Genomic DNA, 15,138 nt, shown 5'->3' on the forward strand with positions numbered 1-15,138 from the left:
GATTTCCCTGTTTTGTTTGTTTTTTTAAAGAGGGAGGCTACTTCTCTTGCAAATTCATCCTCCGTAACTTAAGGAAGATGCTACTGGAGCCTTTTTGTTACAGTAACCTAATCAAAGGCACAAGAGGCAGAACCGTGTAAAAAGGCCCGAGTTTCTTGCAATTTAGGGAAGAGTGAAGACGTGATTCCCCACAATGCGGATCCTAGACTCTGGCATAGGCATTGCGCTGCGCCCCCATTATCGCCCAGGACTCTCCCCAGTAGAATGTCAGAAAGGCCTGTCCTTCGGAGCTTCGCCTTATCGAGGGTCCTTTGTCCCAGTCCGTGGGCCACCGCAGCCCCTCCCCACCTCCTCCCATTTCAAAAGCGAACCGGGTGTGTGTGTGTGTGTGTAGTGCACCGGTTCCTTCCACGCGGCGCTCAATCCTCTCTCCAGTTCTGTTCTCAGGTCTGGGGGATACTTAGTTCGTGTGGACAGCCGAGGTATCTGGGAATTTTCGACTGTAGGCCGGGCTCACATGGCGGACACATATCGATCCACACCGCCGGGATAGGCAGTCGCATGGCGAGCATGGTAGGCGCCTCCACTGCTCCCTCCGAGCTGCCCACCAGGATTATAGCAGGGCGCCAGCGCTCCGAACTGGCCGGGCGATGTGCGCCCATAGAAGTCCACCGCGGTTTCGACGCCACCACCGCTGCCACCCGCGGAGGGCGAGGCGGGCCCAGCCAACCGGCCAGCCGCTGCGAAGAGGGCACTGCCCGCCCCTTGCGGGTACGCGCCATCCGGCCCCGCGTAGGCGGCCGCATAGGCGGAGGGATTGGCAGGTCGGGCCCCAGCGCAGCCCGCAGGCTGGTAGCCGGTGGAGGCGGCGGAAGCGCCCGCCGAGGCAAAGGCGCAGGAGCCCGCGGGCCCCGACGGCGCGGGGCCCAGTTCAGGACTGAGCGGCCGCTCAGGCACCAGGCCGAAGACGCGGCACGGACCTGGCGACGCAGCGGGGTAATAGACTGGGGGCGGCGCGCCGAGCGACGGCGGGGCATAGCCTGCGTAGACGGCGCCCGGATAAGGCGCGCGGGCCGCGGGCACCGCGCCCGGGAATATGGCGGCGGCGGCGGCGGCGGCGGCGGCGGCGGCGGCGGCGGCCGCGTCGTGCATGTAGGCTGGGTAAGTGGAGAGGTCCGAGCGCTTGAAACGCTTGCGGCGGCGCAGGAAGCTGCCGCTCTCGAACATGTCCTCGGCGTTGGGGTCGAGCGCCCAGTAGTTGCCCTTGCCTGGACGGCCGGCCTCGCGCGGGATCTTGAGGAAGCAGTCGTTGAGCGTCAGGTTGTGGCGGATGCTGTTCTGCCACTTTTTGGGGTTGTCGCGGTAGAAGGGGAAACGCTCGGTGATGAACTTGTAGATGCCGCCCAGCGTGAGGCGACGCTCCGGCGCGTGCGCGATGGCCATGGCAATGAGCGCGATGTAGCTGTAGGGCGGCTTTCCGCGCTGCAGGGGGCGCTTCCGCCGACGCCCGCCCGCGCCGCGACCCGCCGCCTCTGCCGCGACCCCGGTCCCAGCCTCACCGCGCTCCTCCTTCACGGCCGCTAGCGCCTCCGTCTGCGGCGGCGGCGGCCGGCTCTCAGCCGTCATGGCGCAGCCGTCCCGCGTCCCGGGGTGTCCCCGCCGCCCGCTGCTGTCGAGGGGCGGGGGCGGGTTTGGGAGGCGGAGAGGCTGGGCTGCAGGGCCAAGGAAGCGGGCACTGGGCCCCACTGCGGAGAGCGCTGGGAGGTCTCGTGGGCTGGCAGGGGTGACCGGGAGGCTCGGTGCCCGCAGTGTCCGGGCTGGCTCGGTGCAGACAGAGGCTCAGGAGTGTCCCGCCCACCGACGGCTCTGCTCGTGTTCTGGAGCTCGAGGCCAGGCACCGGCAGCGGTGTTGGGACCGGGCCTAGTCCCCGGTCGCGGGCTGAAGAGCCCTTTGCACGCGGTGCCCGACGGTCAAGGGGTCCGGAAGCGGTCCTGGGGCTGGGGCGCCTGCAGCTGCTCTGTGCTTGCCGCTGATCTGAGGCTAACTTTCGAAGTCGTGCGCCCAGAAGAGGCTCCAGGCCCGAAGGCCTGAAGCGAAGGCAGTTGAGACAGACGTGGGGCACTCCGGTGGGGGCTGCCTAGGCGGCGCCTCTGTGGCCCAGCCTGCGGAGGGCAAGGAGGCAAGATGAGCACTGGTACGGGCCAGGCGGGTAGGCCGGCAACTGTTCTCTCTTCACCGTTGGCCTCCGGCCGCCGAAACTGCAGGCGAGGCGCTCCCCTGCACACACCCGGACCAGCTCCTCCCTCCGCCGGCTTCTCCTCCTTAAAGGCGCCAGGAAGGTCGGGGCGGCGCCCGGTGCCCGCCCGCCCCCCGACTGCCCGCCCCCTGGGCCCCGGTGCACCTCTGCAGGTGGGAGCAGCTGTGGAGGCGCGGCGGGAGCCCTACAACGTCAGAGCGGGGAGGGCACTCGGAGCTCGCCGTGGCTGGCTTCCCCTGCGCGCCGACGGGGAGACTGAGGCCTGGAGAGGCCAGGGACTGTCTCGGGAGACCTTGGCGCGGGAACTCAGCGCTCCCGGACTTCACTAACCTCTGCAGCAGGCTGGGACCCGCAGGTGAAAAGGACCGGCTCGCTTCATTTTTTTTTTTTTTTTTGGTCAGGAGAGGTGAGGAATGGCTGAGGGGGTGCTTGGTTCTTGTGGAGCAGAGAATGGGGAAGGAAGACGACCTTCCAGTCGGCTGGCGCTTAAGGTATTTCAAGGGTGATTTTCAAACCCCAAAACTGCCTTGCCCATTGCCCATCCTGTCCCACATCCTTCAGACGAGGATTCCTAGGCCCGATCGGGGAGGTGGATTGCCCCAGCCTCACCTTTGCCGCTTAACGGAGCCTCACACCTTCCGCTGTGTTAAGAGGCGCTTCGCCCGCTCGATCTGTGCCCGAGGCAACCACTTTCTCTGTTTGGGTCCCAGGTTCCTGGACAGCACGGAGTGTTTGCACCTCGAGAGACCTTCCGCTGCCAATTTTTAGGGAAAGCTCCCTCCCCATCACCTGTCTTTGGGTGACCTGGGTCTCCTCTGTTCGGAGGAAAGTGGCGCACAGTTTATAGAGGATGAAGGCTAGGCTTCTGTGCTGTCGTGGTAACCTCCTCCTCTAGTTCGCTCAGGCCAGGGAGGGCTCCAAGTGGCTGCCCGAACCCCGGGGGAAGCGGGGCAGCCCCTTCCCGCAGAGGGGCGCAAGGGCTGCGAGAGGAGGGGGCCTGAGGTGTGGGTGCTCCAGGAGCGCGGGTCTCCAGGGGAAGGGGCGGGCACAGGGGGGATCCATTTGCTTCCCAGGTGTCCGGTTTCTGAGTTCGTTTCCGGCCATCCCCCAAGGTGGGACCTCCGGCCTCACCCGAGACGCCCTGCGGCGGCCGTCCTCCTAGCCTGCGTTCGCTTGGTGGTCTTGCGCGGGTAGACCTTGGGCGGGTCCTTTCTCTGAAGCAGGGCCTCAATTTTCTGCTCAATGAATTGGGGGCGGGAGGGCAGATGCGTACCTCGGAGTCCTTTCTGCCTTTAGGAATCCGGGTCTTGGCACCCATCCCAGAGGTTCTAGCCCGGATGCAGCTTTCCGCCGGGCTGCGGGTGTAGGGCGTGACGGAGCGAGTCTCAAGAGCGCGGGCGGCAGGGTCTTCAGGGATTTTAATCGCGTCCTTGGTGGCTGCGAGCCCGCTGTAGGTTCCGCCCCGCCGAGCATTGAGGCAACTGCCTTCGGTAGAAAGAGGCAGAGAACTCAGATCCTCGCTCTGCCGACCCGGGTTTGGAAGCAGTTTGCACGGTTTGCAGGAAGACCTTCTTCCTCAGCGGATGGGTGCTTGAATGACTGGAGAGGGGCTTTTTCACTGGTTCAGCAAAACTCTGTTTCCTTCTTTCAAAGTAACGAAAAAGCAAAAATCCAGATTTCACCCTGTTACGTTTTTGCAAAAGGAAAAAAAAGTTTAAAAAAGTATTTTAGCCAGATTACGTCATAGCAATCTTTCAGCGCTGGATTTTGTGGTTCCGTGTATTTCCAAAATTCCAAGACTCAGATTTCCAAATTTTTAAGTTTGGATCACTATCCCAACAAGTTTTCATAAATCAAATAATACGATTCTGTAACTCTTAAGAGTCCATGACCAGAAGTCTAAATTCTTTGACTGTAATTATATTCCTATGACTTTAAGCTTCTGCTCAAAATGTAAAAGTGAATTCCTTGTATTTTGAGATGCTTGGAACTAAAATTTTATGTCTGAAAATATGATGTCACTACCGGGAACTGTGTCTTCCTTAGTTCTTAGATATTTTCACAGCTCTGAGATATATATTACTTAATTTGAATTCCTTTCTAGAAATATCTGATTAGAAGATTTGGGTTGCTTAAATGCACTTCTCTCTTCTTCCTTAATTCCAAAATGTTAGTACGGGATCCAAAGAATTACAAGATGTCAGTACTGGCTCCACTGTTCTGTAACTTGAAGACTCTAATTCTGATAATTCCTGTAATAGTCATGACTGTATGCTTTAATGATTGGTCTTTATGATTCTTTACTTTTAAGCTCCAATAATGACTAGAAGCCTCATGTCTCGGGATTTCTTGATCCTCAATGTTTTGTGTCTGTGAACTCATTCTTCTAGAATTCTGATTCCTTTTTCTCAGACTTTGCTGCTACAGAGCTACACCTGTGCATCAGATCAAGCGTTAGCATCCTGAGATTATTACTTCCTAAGGTCAAGATTTTCATGAACAAAGAAGGATCCTAAAGATTCTATTCCATAGATGTTTTATTCTCGTAAGGCATTTCAAAATTCTGTACTTTGAAGAGTCCAAAATTCGAAGTAAATGATTTGATGAATGAACTGGGACAGTTAACCGTTTAGATCAAAACTCTGCAAACAGATCCCTCAAGATGCCAGGGCATTTCTTTGCTTTTGTCTGGTCAAGTCCTCCCTCTTCTCTGGTATAGTGTTCCTTAACATTTGTGGAAGGTAGCACATGCCACTGAGAACCATTTGAAAGCCATAGATTAGGTTCCAGCCCCTTGGAGGTTATTCTCCTAGTTTAGAAGGGGTGGGTTAGCATGGACATGGGTGGGTGCTGGGTGATTTCCATCTCCTTTGCACCTGCTTCCAGCCCTCAGAGTATCCCCAGCATACACCTTTGGAAAAACCCATTTTATGTTCAGTTTTTAGGGGGAGGGAAGAATGCTGGTGATCTGTAGAAAACCATGCAGCTCTTCTCCAGGAATTACTTTCCTGAATTTTGAAGTGCCCTCAGTTTTGAAGTGCCCTTAGAAGTTTTGTAAATACAAAGGAGGGGATCCGTGGAGTTATGGGAAATTCCTTCATAGCCCTTGAACCAGATGCCCTTCATGCAGATGCAAAGGTAACTAGCTCTTCTCCCTAAGGAAATCTTGGAAATACAAGTTGGAAGGAAACTAGGCTTAGATCACCAAAGGAACTTGCTTGAATCAACCAAGTTGCAGGGGAGGGGAGGTTCTGGGCTGAAGGGGAAACTCAGGTCTTGGGGTCCTTACCTTCTGGGCTCACAGCCTCTCAACCTTTCCCAGAGCTCTCAGAGCCTCAGTTGTGCTTACTGGCCTGGCTGGGGTCACTTTCCTCACCAAGTGACAGTGGAAACTCCAGGCCCCAATGTTTGTGAATCCGATCCAGGAATCTTGGAACAGCAGGGAACACAGTGAGCTCTGTTTTGTTTACTCTAGGACAATCAGGATCAGCAGGCTGTATATCTTCAGAGAGCATCAGACAGAACACTGCCACAAAGGGGGTCCCATGTCACAGTGAGCCCAGCCCAGCCACGGATAGCTGCAGTGCTGCTGAGTGAGAGCTCTGACTACAGCTAGCTCAATGTTGGCCCAGAGACCTTGAGCCATCTGCTTCTCTTTTAGGCCTCAGTTTCTGCATCTGTAAAGTGGGGGATCCCCTACCTGCCCCCCCCCTCTTCCAGAGAGTCAAAAGAATGGAGCAGGACCCTTCACTGCGCTGTGATTGTTTTCTCCACCTTTAAATTGCTTTCAGGGAAAAACGTGGACCATGGGGAACGAGAAGCTCCTGGGAGAAAGTAAGGTCATTCTCACTCATGGGGGGAGATAAGACACTCCTCAAAGTAGCGGTTGATTAAGAAGTTTAATGCAGCTTAGCCCAGAGTTTTTAGATTTTGAGGCCCCTTGGGTGTGGCCTTTTGCGCGAGTAGCATGACACAGGGACCCCCAGAGCTCCGTGGGGGCCACACAGCTTTGAGCCCTCTTGCCATTGGTTCACTTAAACGCTCTGAAAGCAGAATTAGGGTCACTCTCCGAGATAGATCGCAGGAACTAGGGCTGAGAGAGGTGCCTTCTGCTTTCTACCCGCCGTCCCCCCGCCCCCCTCCCGCAGTCTCCAGGGCTAGCGCTCCACCATCTTCCCGGCTCCTGGCGAGGAAGCACCTCTTCCTTGCCTCTCGTCTTTCTCTGCTCCCAGCCCCTGCTCCGTAGTCTTCTCCCAATCTTTCGGGCGAGTCCCCGGAGCGGAGAGCTCCGGAGCTGCCTTGGGCATTCTGGAGCTGTAAAGGGCGGCAAAAAGGGCACCCCCCCCCTTTCCGCCAAGGGCGCGCGGACTATGCCCTGCGCGCACGGCGGGTCTGGGACAAAGCCGTGCCTGAGCGTGGGTCTGGACCTCAAACCCGCCCAGGTTAGCTCTGCCACCTGTTCTTGGGTGCTCAGCGAGCTTTCCCAACGAGGGACCTAGGAATGCAAAGCGCGATCCTGGAAAGCTCAGACCCAGCGGGCCACCGGACTGACGGGAGCTTGGTGGTGGTGGTGGTGGCCTCTCCTAGGGAAGCCGAGTTCCGGTTCGGAGGTGGCAACGAGAGCCAGACCGTGGGTCTTCTCCGTGTGACAGGTAGGCGCACGTCGCTTAGATTCTGGCTCAGGCGCAGACCTCTGTGGATCGTCTGGCATCCGCATTTCTTAGATTTTCCGTGCTCTCTGCAAGGCTTTGGGACTCGGAGAAGCCCATAGTTGGCATGGAAAATCATGGATATTTATGTCGAGGTAGAGTTCCTGGTTTGCAAGACAATCTCAAAAGGGCTGATGACTACTGCCTTTCCCTGCAAAGGGGAAGTGCCCTAGCCTGTATTCTAGTTTAACCCCCTGGCGCACACAGGAAGAGACCGTGACCTGTTCCCCCTCTCCAGGCGAAGGTAGGCCCAGAGCAGAGACTGGCATCCTTGATGTCTCCTGCAGCCCGGTGTGGGAGCCCATCAGGATGTTTCCAGGTCCCTGGCGGCTGGCTGAGCGTGGGGCTAGGGGTGATTAGAGCTTGGCTGGGTTCCCCAGACAGGTCCCCTCACTAACCCAACACCACTGGCTGCCTGGTTGCTCAGAGCCCAGGGGCAAGGGCGGCAGTGGTCTGGGGGAGTTGGAAGATACTTGTACCTGGGGCGCAAGTGCAGGTGTCCCAGCTCAACTCTGGCTTCTTTCCTTAGGGCATTTTGGGGCCTCTTGTATATCTCCAGGCCTGGGAGTGTGTGTCTCTCTGGTCTCCCCTTCTATCTTTCTGCCTCTGCGTGTGAGTAGGCATGTACCTGTCCTCCCTTTCTGGGAGCATCTCTTCAGAGTCGCTCCCAAGGAGAGGCACTGGTGGGAAGTGGGGGGGCCTGCACACTTCAGCCAGTGCCAGGCTGCCCACACCCATGTCTTCCCCTGCAAAGGATGGTGTGACAATGGCAAGAAGGGATGGAGGGTTGTCCGGTCAGGAGGGTGCTGCAGCTGGTGGGAGTCCTGATCCTTAGCCTTTCGGGCCAAGTCCTCTCAGAGCTCTCTGCTCCCTCCCCTCTGCTGAGCCTGGCCTGAGGAAAGGGGACACAGGGTTACCAGGTGCCAGCCATCGGGACAAGTCTAAAGCTCCAGGCAGTCCTCAGCAGGACACTCTGTCTCTGCATCAACCAGGCCACTTGGCTGCTCAAGACCCTCAGTGGCTCCCCTTCATCCAAGGCAAGATCAAGTGTAGCTCAGGGCCCGCCCTGCACAATGAAGCCCCTTCCCACCCCTCTTCCCTTCCTGGGTCTCACTGCCCCCAGCTTCAGCTACTCCCACCACATCTTCTCTAGTTCCCTTGTGTAAGTTCATGCCCTCAGCCTGGGGAAGCTGCCCCTTCTCCCCACCTCAGCTCAAATGTCTCCTCTTCTGGGAAGTCCTCCCTTATCTGCCTGAGTAAGTGAAACACTCCCTCATTGAACCTGCCCCAGCATGTTTGGATTTTGGCACTTGTCACATGTTTTGTGGTGTAATGATTTGGTTATGTGGCTGTCTCTGTTCTTCTCTGGGAGCTCCTTAGTGGCAGGAACCGGGACTTCATGCAACTGGGCACCCAGGTCATCAGCACATGGTTTGGCACAAGGCACAATGTGGCCCTGCTATGAGAGCCATTTAGTTAGAATTTCCCAGGCCAGGGTCAATTCCTATCTCTGCCTCTTCCTAGCTGTGTGACCTTCGACCACTTATGCACTCTAAGCCTCAACTTTTCAACCCATAGAATGGGGATGATAATAGTGTCCTAAACCAGTTGTGAAGGTTACTAATATTGCAGCACTCTTCTCCATGCGGACACTTTTGAATCCTTTATGTATTTTGAATACACAAATGTATCAGGACACGGGCATGTCTCAGGCCTGTCCCTAACTGGGCTTTGGGGTATATCCAGAAGAGCAGGCAGAGCACTGGATCTGACAGGCGTAACTGGGTAAGTGCGGCTATAGAAAGAGGGGACCCCCAGGTGCTAAGCAGGACATGAGAGAAGGTGAGACTTAAGGCCTTGGGTTTGCATGCAGACTTGGTTTCTGCCCAGGCAGATCTGGCCCAACCTTTTGGCAGGAGGACTGGGGAAGGCTTCAGCATTGGGCTCGGTATATTCAGAAGCATAGTCTTTAGTCCCGAAGCTGTCCATGTGCTCCACCCATAGGGTGGGAGTCCAAGGGCTGTGGGGCTGGTTAGATCTGGGCTTGCCCTCCTGAGCTGTGTTTGGACATATTCCAGGAGTTGGAAAGAGATGAGAGGCTGGTGCTGGGGTCCTTTTAGAGGATCCCGCCTTCTGCGGGTGGTGTATGTGGCTTTCTGTCTTCCCTGACCTCTGGCCAGGCTAGACTAGCCCCAGATGGGGTGGCCAGATGGACTGCTGGAACTTGGCTCTGGGTCAGTGGAATAACAGTAGTGAAACCTCTCGCAGGCTTCTATTTTTTCCTTTTCCAACGTTCTAATTTTCTCATAGATGCCAAGTACTTCCTGTTTTTAGTTTGTGGAGCTGCCTGTGATCATTGCTGGGGGGGGGCAGTTTTCTGGCCAGGGATGATCGGCATTGGCTTAACCCAATGAATAAGGTGACCCAAGCTCAGGTAAGTAGCTCTGCCTCCTTTTCCAGGTTCACTTGGCTGACCACCTCCTAGTCTTCCTCCCTTGGAAACTGGGTTTCTGTCATTTATGGTACTGAAATACCTAAATGGACTAACAGCAATGGAAGACTTTCACTGAGAATAAAAGAATGTGTCCTTCACATCATATAGTAGTTCTGTTCAGCATTTTGTCCACAATTTAGAGGACCTAGAAGGCAAGCTGATTGAGCTTGTGGCTGACCCCCCACCTAGGTGCTGATGCTGGAAGTTGATAGATGTGAGAATCAGAATAATCACCAGGTTGGGAGACTGAGCCAAAACCAACAAAGGAGATATTTTTAAAAAGTGTTATGAAAACATTGTAACATTACAGGAGACAAAACAGGAAGAAAAAGCCCACTCACATGCCAATTACCTCTCAGTCACCTACTAGGTTTTCCTATGTTCTGGTTTTTCTTCTTCTTTGTGTTCTTACACTTGTATGTCTGTTTGCATAGGTATAATCATAGTGTACTACAATTCTGTAGTCTTCGCCCACAATGCATTTGCATTATTTTGTAAACATAACTGCATGTTACCCCTTACTTTCCATTTTTCATCTACAATCGTGAGCAAAATGGTCTAGTGTTGACTTAACCCTATCATGCTCAATGGGCAATTAGGTAGTTCTCAAGATCTTTGATTTAGGTGATACCATGAATATGTTTGTATAAAGAGCTTTTTATTTCTTTTGACATATCCTTAAAACAAATTCCTAAGAGTGAGATTTATGGGGCCAGGAATGTTTTTATGGCTCTTAATATAGTGCTACCAAATTATCTCCAAGGCATTCTGCAACTTACTACAATCAAGATAATTAACATATCCATTATCCCTGAAAATTTCCTTGGACCACTTGGTTCATCTGCTCCACCCTGCCTCTCCGTAGGCAATTACTGATCTACTTAGGGCACTGTATTTTGCATTTAATAGAATTTTATCTAAATGGAATAGCAACTGTATTCTTTTTGTCTGGCGGCTCTCTCTCAGCATAGGTATTTTGATTCTCGTCCATGTTGTGATATCAATAGTCAATTCCCTTTTAAAAAAAATTTTTTTTTTGCTAAGTAGTATTCTATTATATGGATACACACAATTGTTTCTCTATTCACTTGTTGATGGACATTTGGATTGTTTCCATTTTGGCTATTACAGACAAAACTGCTATGAAAGGTTGTGTAGAAGTCTTTGTGTGGACCTATGTATTTATTTCTCTTGGGTAAATATCTAAGAGAGGAATGTCTAGGTTAGATGGTAGATGTATGTTTAGATTTTTAAGAAGTTGCCGGAATTTTTCACAAAGTGGTTGTAATTCCACTCATTTCTACTAGCGGTAAATGAGAATTCCAGTTGCCCTACCTCTTCACCAATATTTGATATGTTCAGTTTTTCAAAATTTTACCCTTTTTAGGGGCGCCTGTCTGGCTCAGTCAGTGGAGCATGAAACTCTTGATCTCAGGGTTGTGAGTCTGAGCCCCATGGTAGATGTAGAGATTACTCAAAAATAAAATTTTTTTTAAAAAAGTACCCTTTTTAGTGAGTGTACTATGTACTAGTATCTCATTGTAGCTTTAATTTGCATTTTTCTCAGGATTAATAATACAGTATTTATTGACACGTAACAAATTACCCCCAAATCAGTGGCTTAAAACACCAAATATTTATTATATCACAGTTTCTCTGGGTCAGGAATCTGGGTGCGGCTTAGCTGGGTGTTAGAGGAAAATTGGAGAGAAGAAGTAAAAAAACAAAGGGCTGGAAAAGTGGACAGAAGAAAAATGAATTAATGGACTTAAAAGAATTATTGTTCAGCTCAAAGTAGTTGTTCTTAAACTGATTGTCAGGCTGTAGTTCTATAGGTTGGAGGAGTTTGTTCCTGATGATTCTGGGAAATGGAATGTTTGTTGAGTAAGGTACCTGTAATAGGGGTTTGAATTGGAGCTATATGTTAGTTCATTTAATCATTCCTCAGAAGAGTCCCATTTTACAAATTGAGAAATTGAGATCTGAGAAGTGAAGTAAAACTTGGCCAAGACCATCTACCTGAGATGGATTTGAGCTCCCTCTTTCTTGCCAGAGCCTGTGCTCTTACATCACAGTACCCTAGTATATTTCTGTGTTAAGATACTTCCAACTCTGGGGGTGCCTGGGTGGCTCAGTGGGTTAGGCCGCTGCCTTCGGCTCGGGTCATGATCTCAGGGTCCTGGGATCGAGTCCCACGTTGGGCTCTCTGCTCAGCGGGGAGCCTGCTTCCTCCTCTCTCTCTCTGCCTGCCTCTCCATCTACTTGTGATTTCTCTCTGTCAAATGAATACATAAAATCTTAAAAAAAAAAAAAAGATACTTCCAACTCTGCCTCTTGGTGTCCTTTGCCTCCAGAGCCAGAAAGTTCTAATGGCCAGTAAATAGTGCAGCTCCTCTCATCACTCAGATCTCTAGTTGTGGTAGCCCAAGTGTTGGTGGAGCTTGAGCCATGTTGCAAAACCTCCCACCTTCCCCAAGCCTAATAGACTCGAGTGGCCTCCATGAGGCCGACCTCACTTAGTAAGAAGACTGTAGGTCTTTGCTCTGGCTACCTCTGTGAATGATTTTTGCCCCATAATGGAAGTCACTCGTCGCCCAGCCCAAGATGTCCTCTGCCCTGTCAGCATCTACCCTGGTCTAACACCCATAGATATAATAAGTCTTGGATGTGATGCTACTTCAAGTTTTAGCTCCAAGCAGTAAGTGGGTTTGGAAGGTCCAGTCTTCTCTCCAGCCTTAGTTTTTCAGCTATCTCATTGAGGGGGAGGATCTGGTTGGCCGCATCAGAACCCCATAGAAGAGAAGAGTACAAAGTCTGTTCCAGTCTCTAAAAGCACTAGGCATTTTCTATTGATGAAGTTATTCACAGGTCTTGCATTAAAACTATGTCACACATAAAATGCAGATCCATTTACAGAAGTCACTAAAGTTTTATTTATTTATTTATTTTTTCTTTCTTTTTTTTTTCTTTTAATATTTTTTAAAGATTTTTTAAAATTTATTTAATTGACAGAGAGAGATCCCAAGTAGGTAGAGGGGCAGACAGAGAGACAGAGAGGAGGAAGCAGGCTCCCTGCCAAGCAGAGAGCCCAATGTGGGACTCAATCCCAGGACCCTGAGATCACGACCTGAGCTGAAGGCAGAGGCTTAAGCCACTGAGCCACCCAGGTGCCCCCAGAAGTTACTAACGTTTTGGCCATATTTTTGGACATGAAATTCCTCAATGTTTACAAAAAAGTGTATCTACCTTTCATGTATGTGTGTATGTTTTAAGAACTGTGGAATTTGTACTTGTTAAGAAAAGGATCCTCACTCTCAAAATGATTGAGAAGCACTAAGAGATTCCCTATCACTTCTGTAACCAGAGGGAGTAATATTAAACATATTTAACAACCACAGTGTTTTTCAATGAGTATAAAGTTACAGTTATATAAGGTGAGTAAATTATAGAAACCTGCTGTGGGACACTTAACAATACAGCGTTGTGAGCTAAAAATGTGTTAAGAGGGTAGATCTCATGTTAAATGTTTTTTTTTTTAAGAAATTTTATTTATTTTACAGAAAGAAATGAGTACACATGTAAGCACATAAATGGGGAGCAACAGAGGGAGAGGGAGAGCAGGTTCCCCACTGAGCAGGGAGCCCGATGTGGGACTCAGTCCCAGGACTCTGGGATCATGACCTGAGCCAAAGGCAGATGCTTAATGACTGAGCCACCCAGGCACCCACATGTTACATGTTCTTTTTTTTTTCTTCAACTTAGTGCCATTTTATTATTTTTTTTTTCTCAAGGACGGAAAATATTTATTTTTTTATTAACATATAATGTATTATTTGCATCAGAGGTACAGGTCTGTGATTTATCAGTCTTACACAATTCACAGTGCTCACCATAGCACATACCCTCCCCAATGTCCATCACCCATCCGCCCCATCCCTCCCACCCCCCTCCACTCTAGTAATCCTCAGTGTGTTTCCTGAGATTAAGAGTCTCCGATGGTTTGTCTCCCTCTCTGGCCTCATCCTGTCCCAGTTTTCCCTGCCTTCCCCTCTGAGTCTCTTGTCTTGTCTCTAAAATTCCTCATATTGGTGAGATCATATGATAATTATCTTTCTCTGATTGACTTATTTCGTTTGGCATACTACCCTCCAGTTCCAACCACATTGTTGCAAATAGCAAGATTTTGTGGTTTTTGATGGCTGCATATTTCATTGTATATATAGTCCACATCTTATTTATTTATTTTTTTTATTATTATTATTTTTAAAATTTATTTGACAGAGAGAAATCACAAGTAGACGGAGAGGCAGGCAGAGAGAGAGAGAGGGAAACAGGCTCCCTGCTGAGCAGAGAGCCGGATGCGGGACTCGATCCCAGGACCCTGAGAGCATGACTGAGCCGAAGGCAGCGGCTTAACCCACTGAGCCACCCAGGTGCCCCAACTCCACATCTTCTTTATCCATCATCTCTTGATGGACATCTGAGTTCTTTCCATAGTTTGGCTATTGTGGACATCATGTTACATGTTCTTAACACACACACAGGAGTATAGTAATTCTTTTGGAGGAGATGGATATGTATGTTACTTTGGGATGATGGTATCACCAGTGTATCCATATAATCAAACTCACCAAAATGTGTGCATTAAATATGTGCTGTATTTTGTGTATCTATTATATGTCAATGAAGCTGTTGAAAAAACCCCAAACCAACAAGTCAGAGGTATTGATCAACCAGAATATAGGCACTGGAACAGAGGCAAATCAGAATGAAGGACTGCATTACAGCATCCCTCCCCTCCAGGGTTTCAGGCTTTAACCCTGTGGTCATAGCACCTTGGGAATCCCAAGGAATCCTAGACAAGGTGTTGAGACAACCTGGACAGCTGGGAGCATGGGTATGGGTGGGGTGGGAGTTTGGACAGTTGCTGTTTACCTATAGAGCATCTCAGTATTTCGTTACCTAAGTATTCCGAGATTGAGTGGAGGTCATCCTTCCAGTTGCTACACGGAGATGGCATACTATGTCTGGGCACTGGCTTCAACTCCTGCATCCCTGTACAGCTGACTTCCCAAGGTGCACAGTACCCATCTGCCCCAAATTTGACTTTTAAATACTGGGCAGTTTTCCACCCAGGTGGTAAACTTGTGACCCTCCAAAGCTGGTTATGGTCGAATGAGCTCATCTCTTCTTTATTACCTGCATACAAGTGAGCTGTGTAAATGAAAGGAGTCAGAAGTTGGTTCTGGGCTCACATAGCAGCTCTTCTGCTTTTTTCCATATACTTTCTAGGGCACTGACCTCAGTTTTGTCGTCAGTTAATGGGATGGTGACATCTGTCTTGTCTCCCTCATAGGGCTGTGTTGAGGTTTAAATGACAGGAAGGAGGAGAAGTGCTTTGCAAACTGTAAAGACTGTGCACACATGAGCGGGTCTCTGTTCCATAGGCTGGAGGATCTGAGATCTGAGAATGCTGCTTGTCTGCTTCTGATCGAATCAGGGGTTATAGACCTGAATGTTCCCTGACTATTCTCAGATGTGATCATAATATAGCTTCAGCTTTTTATGGGGAGGGGGAGGGTGGGTTGCAGAAAGTGTGATCTTTCTTCTCCCTTAACTCTGCAAAATTAGAGCTAAGATGGACTGCTAGAGACTACCGAATTCATCCCCTTCATTT

The 15,138-nt window shown here is 50.7% G+C and overlaps 1 protein-coding gene across 1 annotated transcript; it reads right to left on the reverse strand.

The window, feature by feature from the left end:
• Positions 1-513: 513 nt before the first annotated feature.
• Positions 514-1,626, reverse strand: FOXE1 (forkhead box E1). Its single transcript, XM_044264278.1, has one exon. It carries the CDS (start codon positions 1,624-1,626, stop codon positions 514-516), a length of 1,113 nt encoding a protein of 370 aa, XP_044120213.1.
• Between the last annotated feature and the right edge of the window lie 13,512 nt (positions 1,627-15,138).

The sequence above is a fragment of the Neovison vison genome, chromosome 9, assembly GCF_020171115.1.
Source record: "Neovison vison isolate M4711 chromosome 9, ASM_NN_V1, whole genome shotgun sequence".
In the NCBI taxonomy this organism is placed as follows: domain Eukaryota; kingdom Metazoa; phylum Chordata; class Mammalia; order Carnivora; family Mustelidae; genus Neogale; species Neogale vison.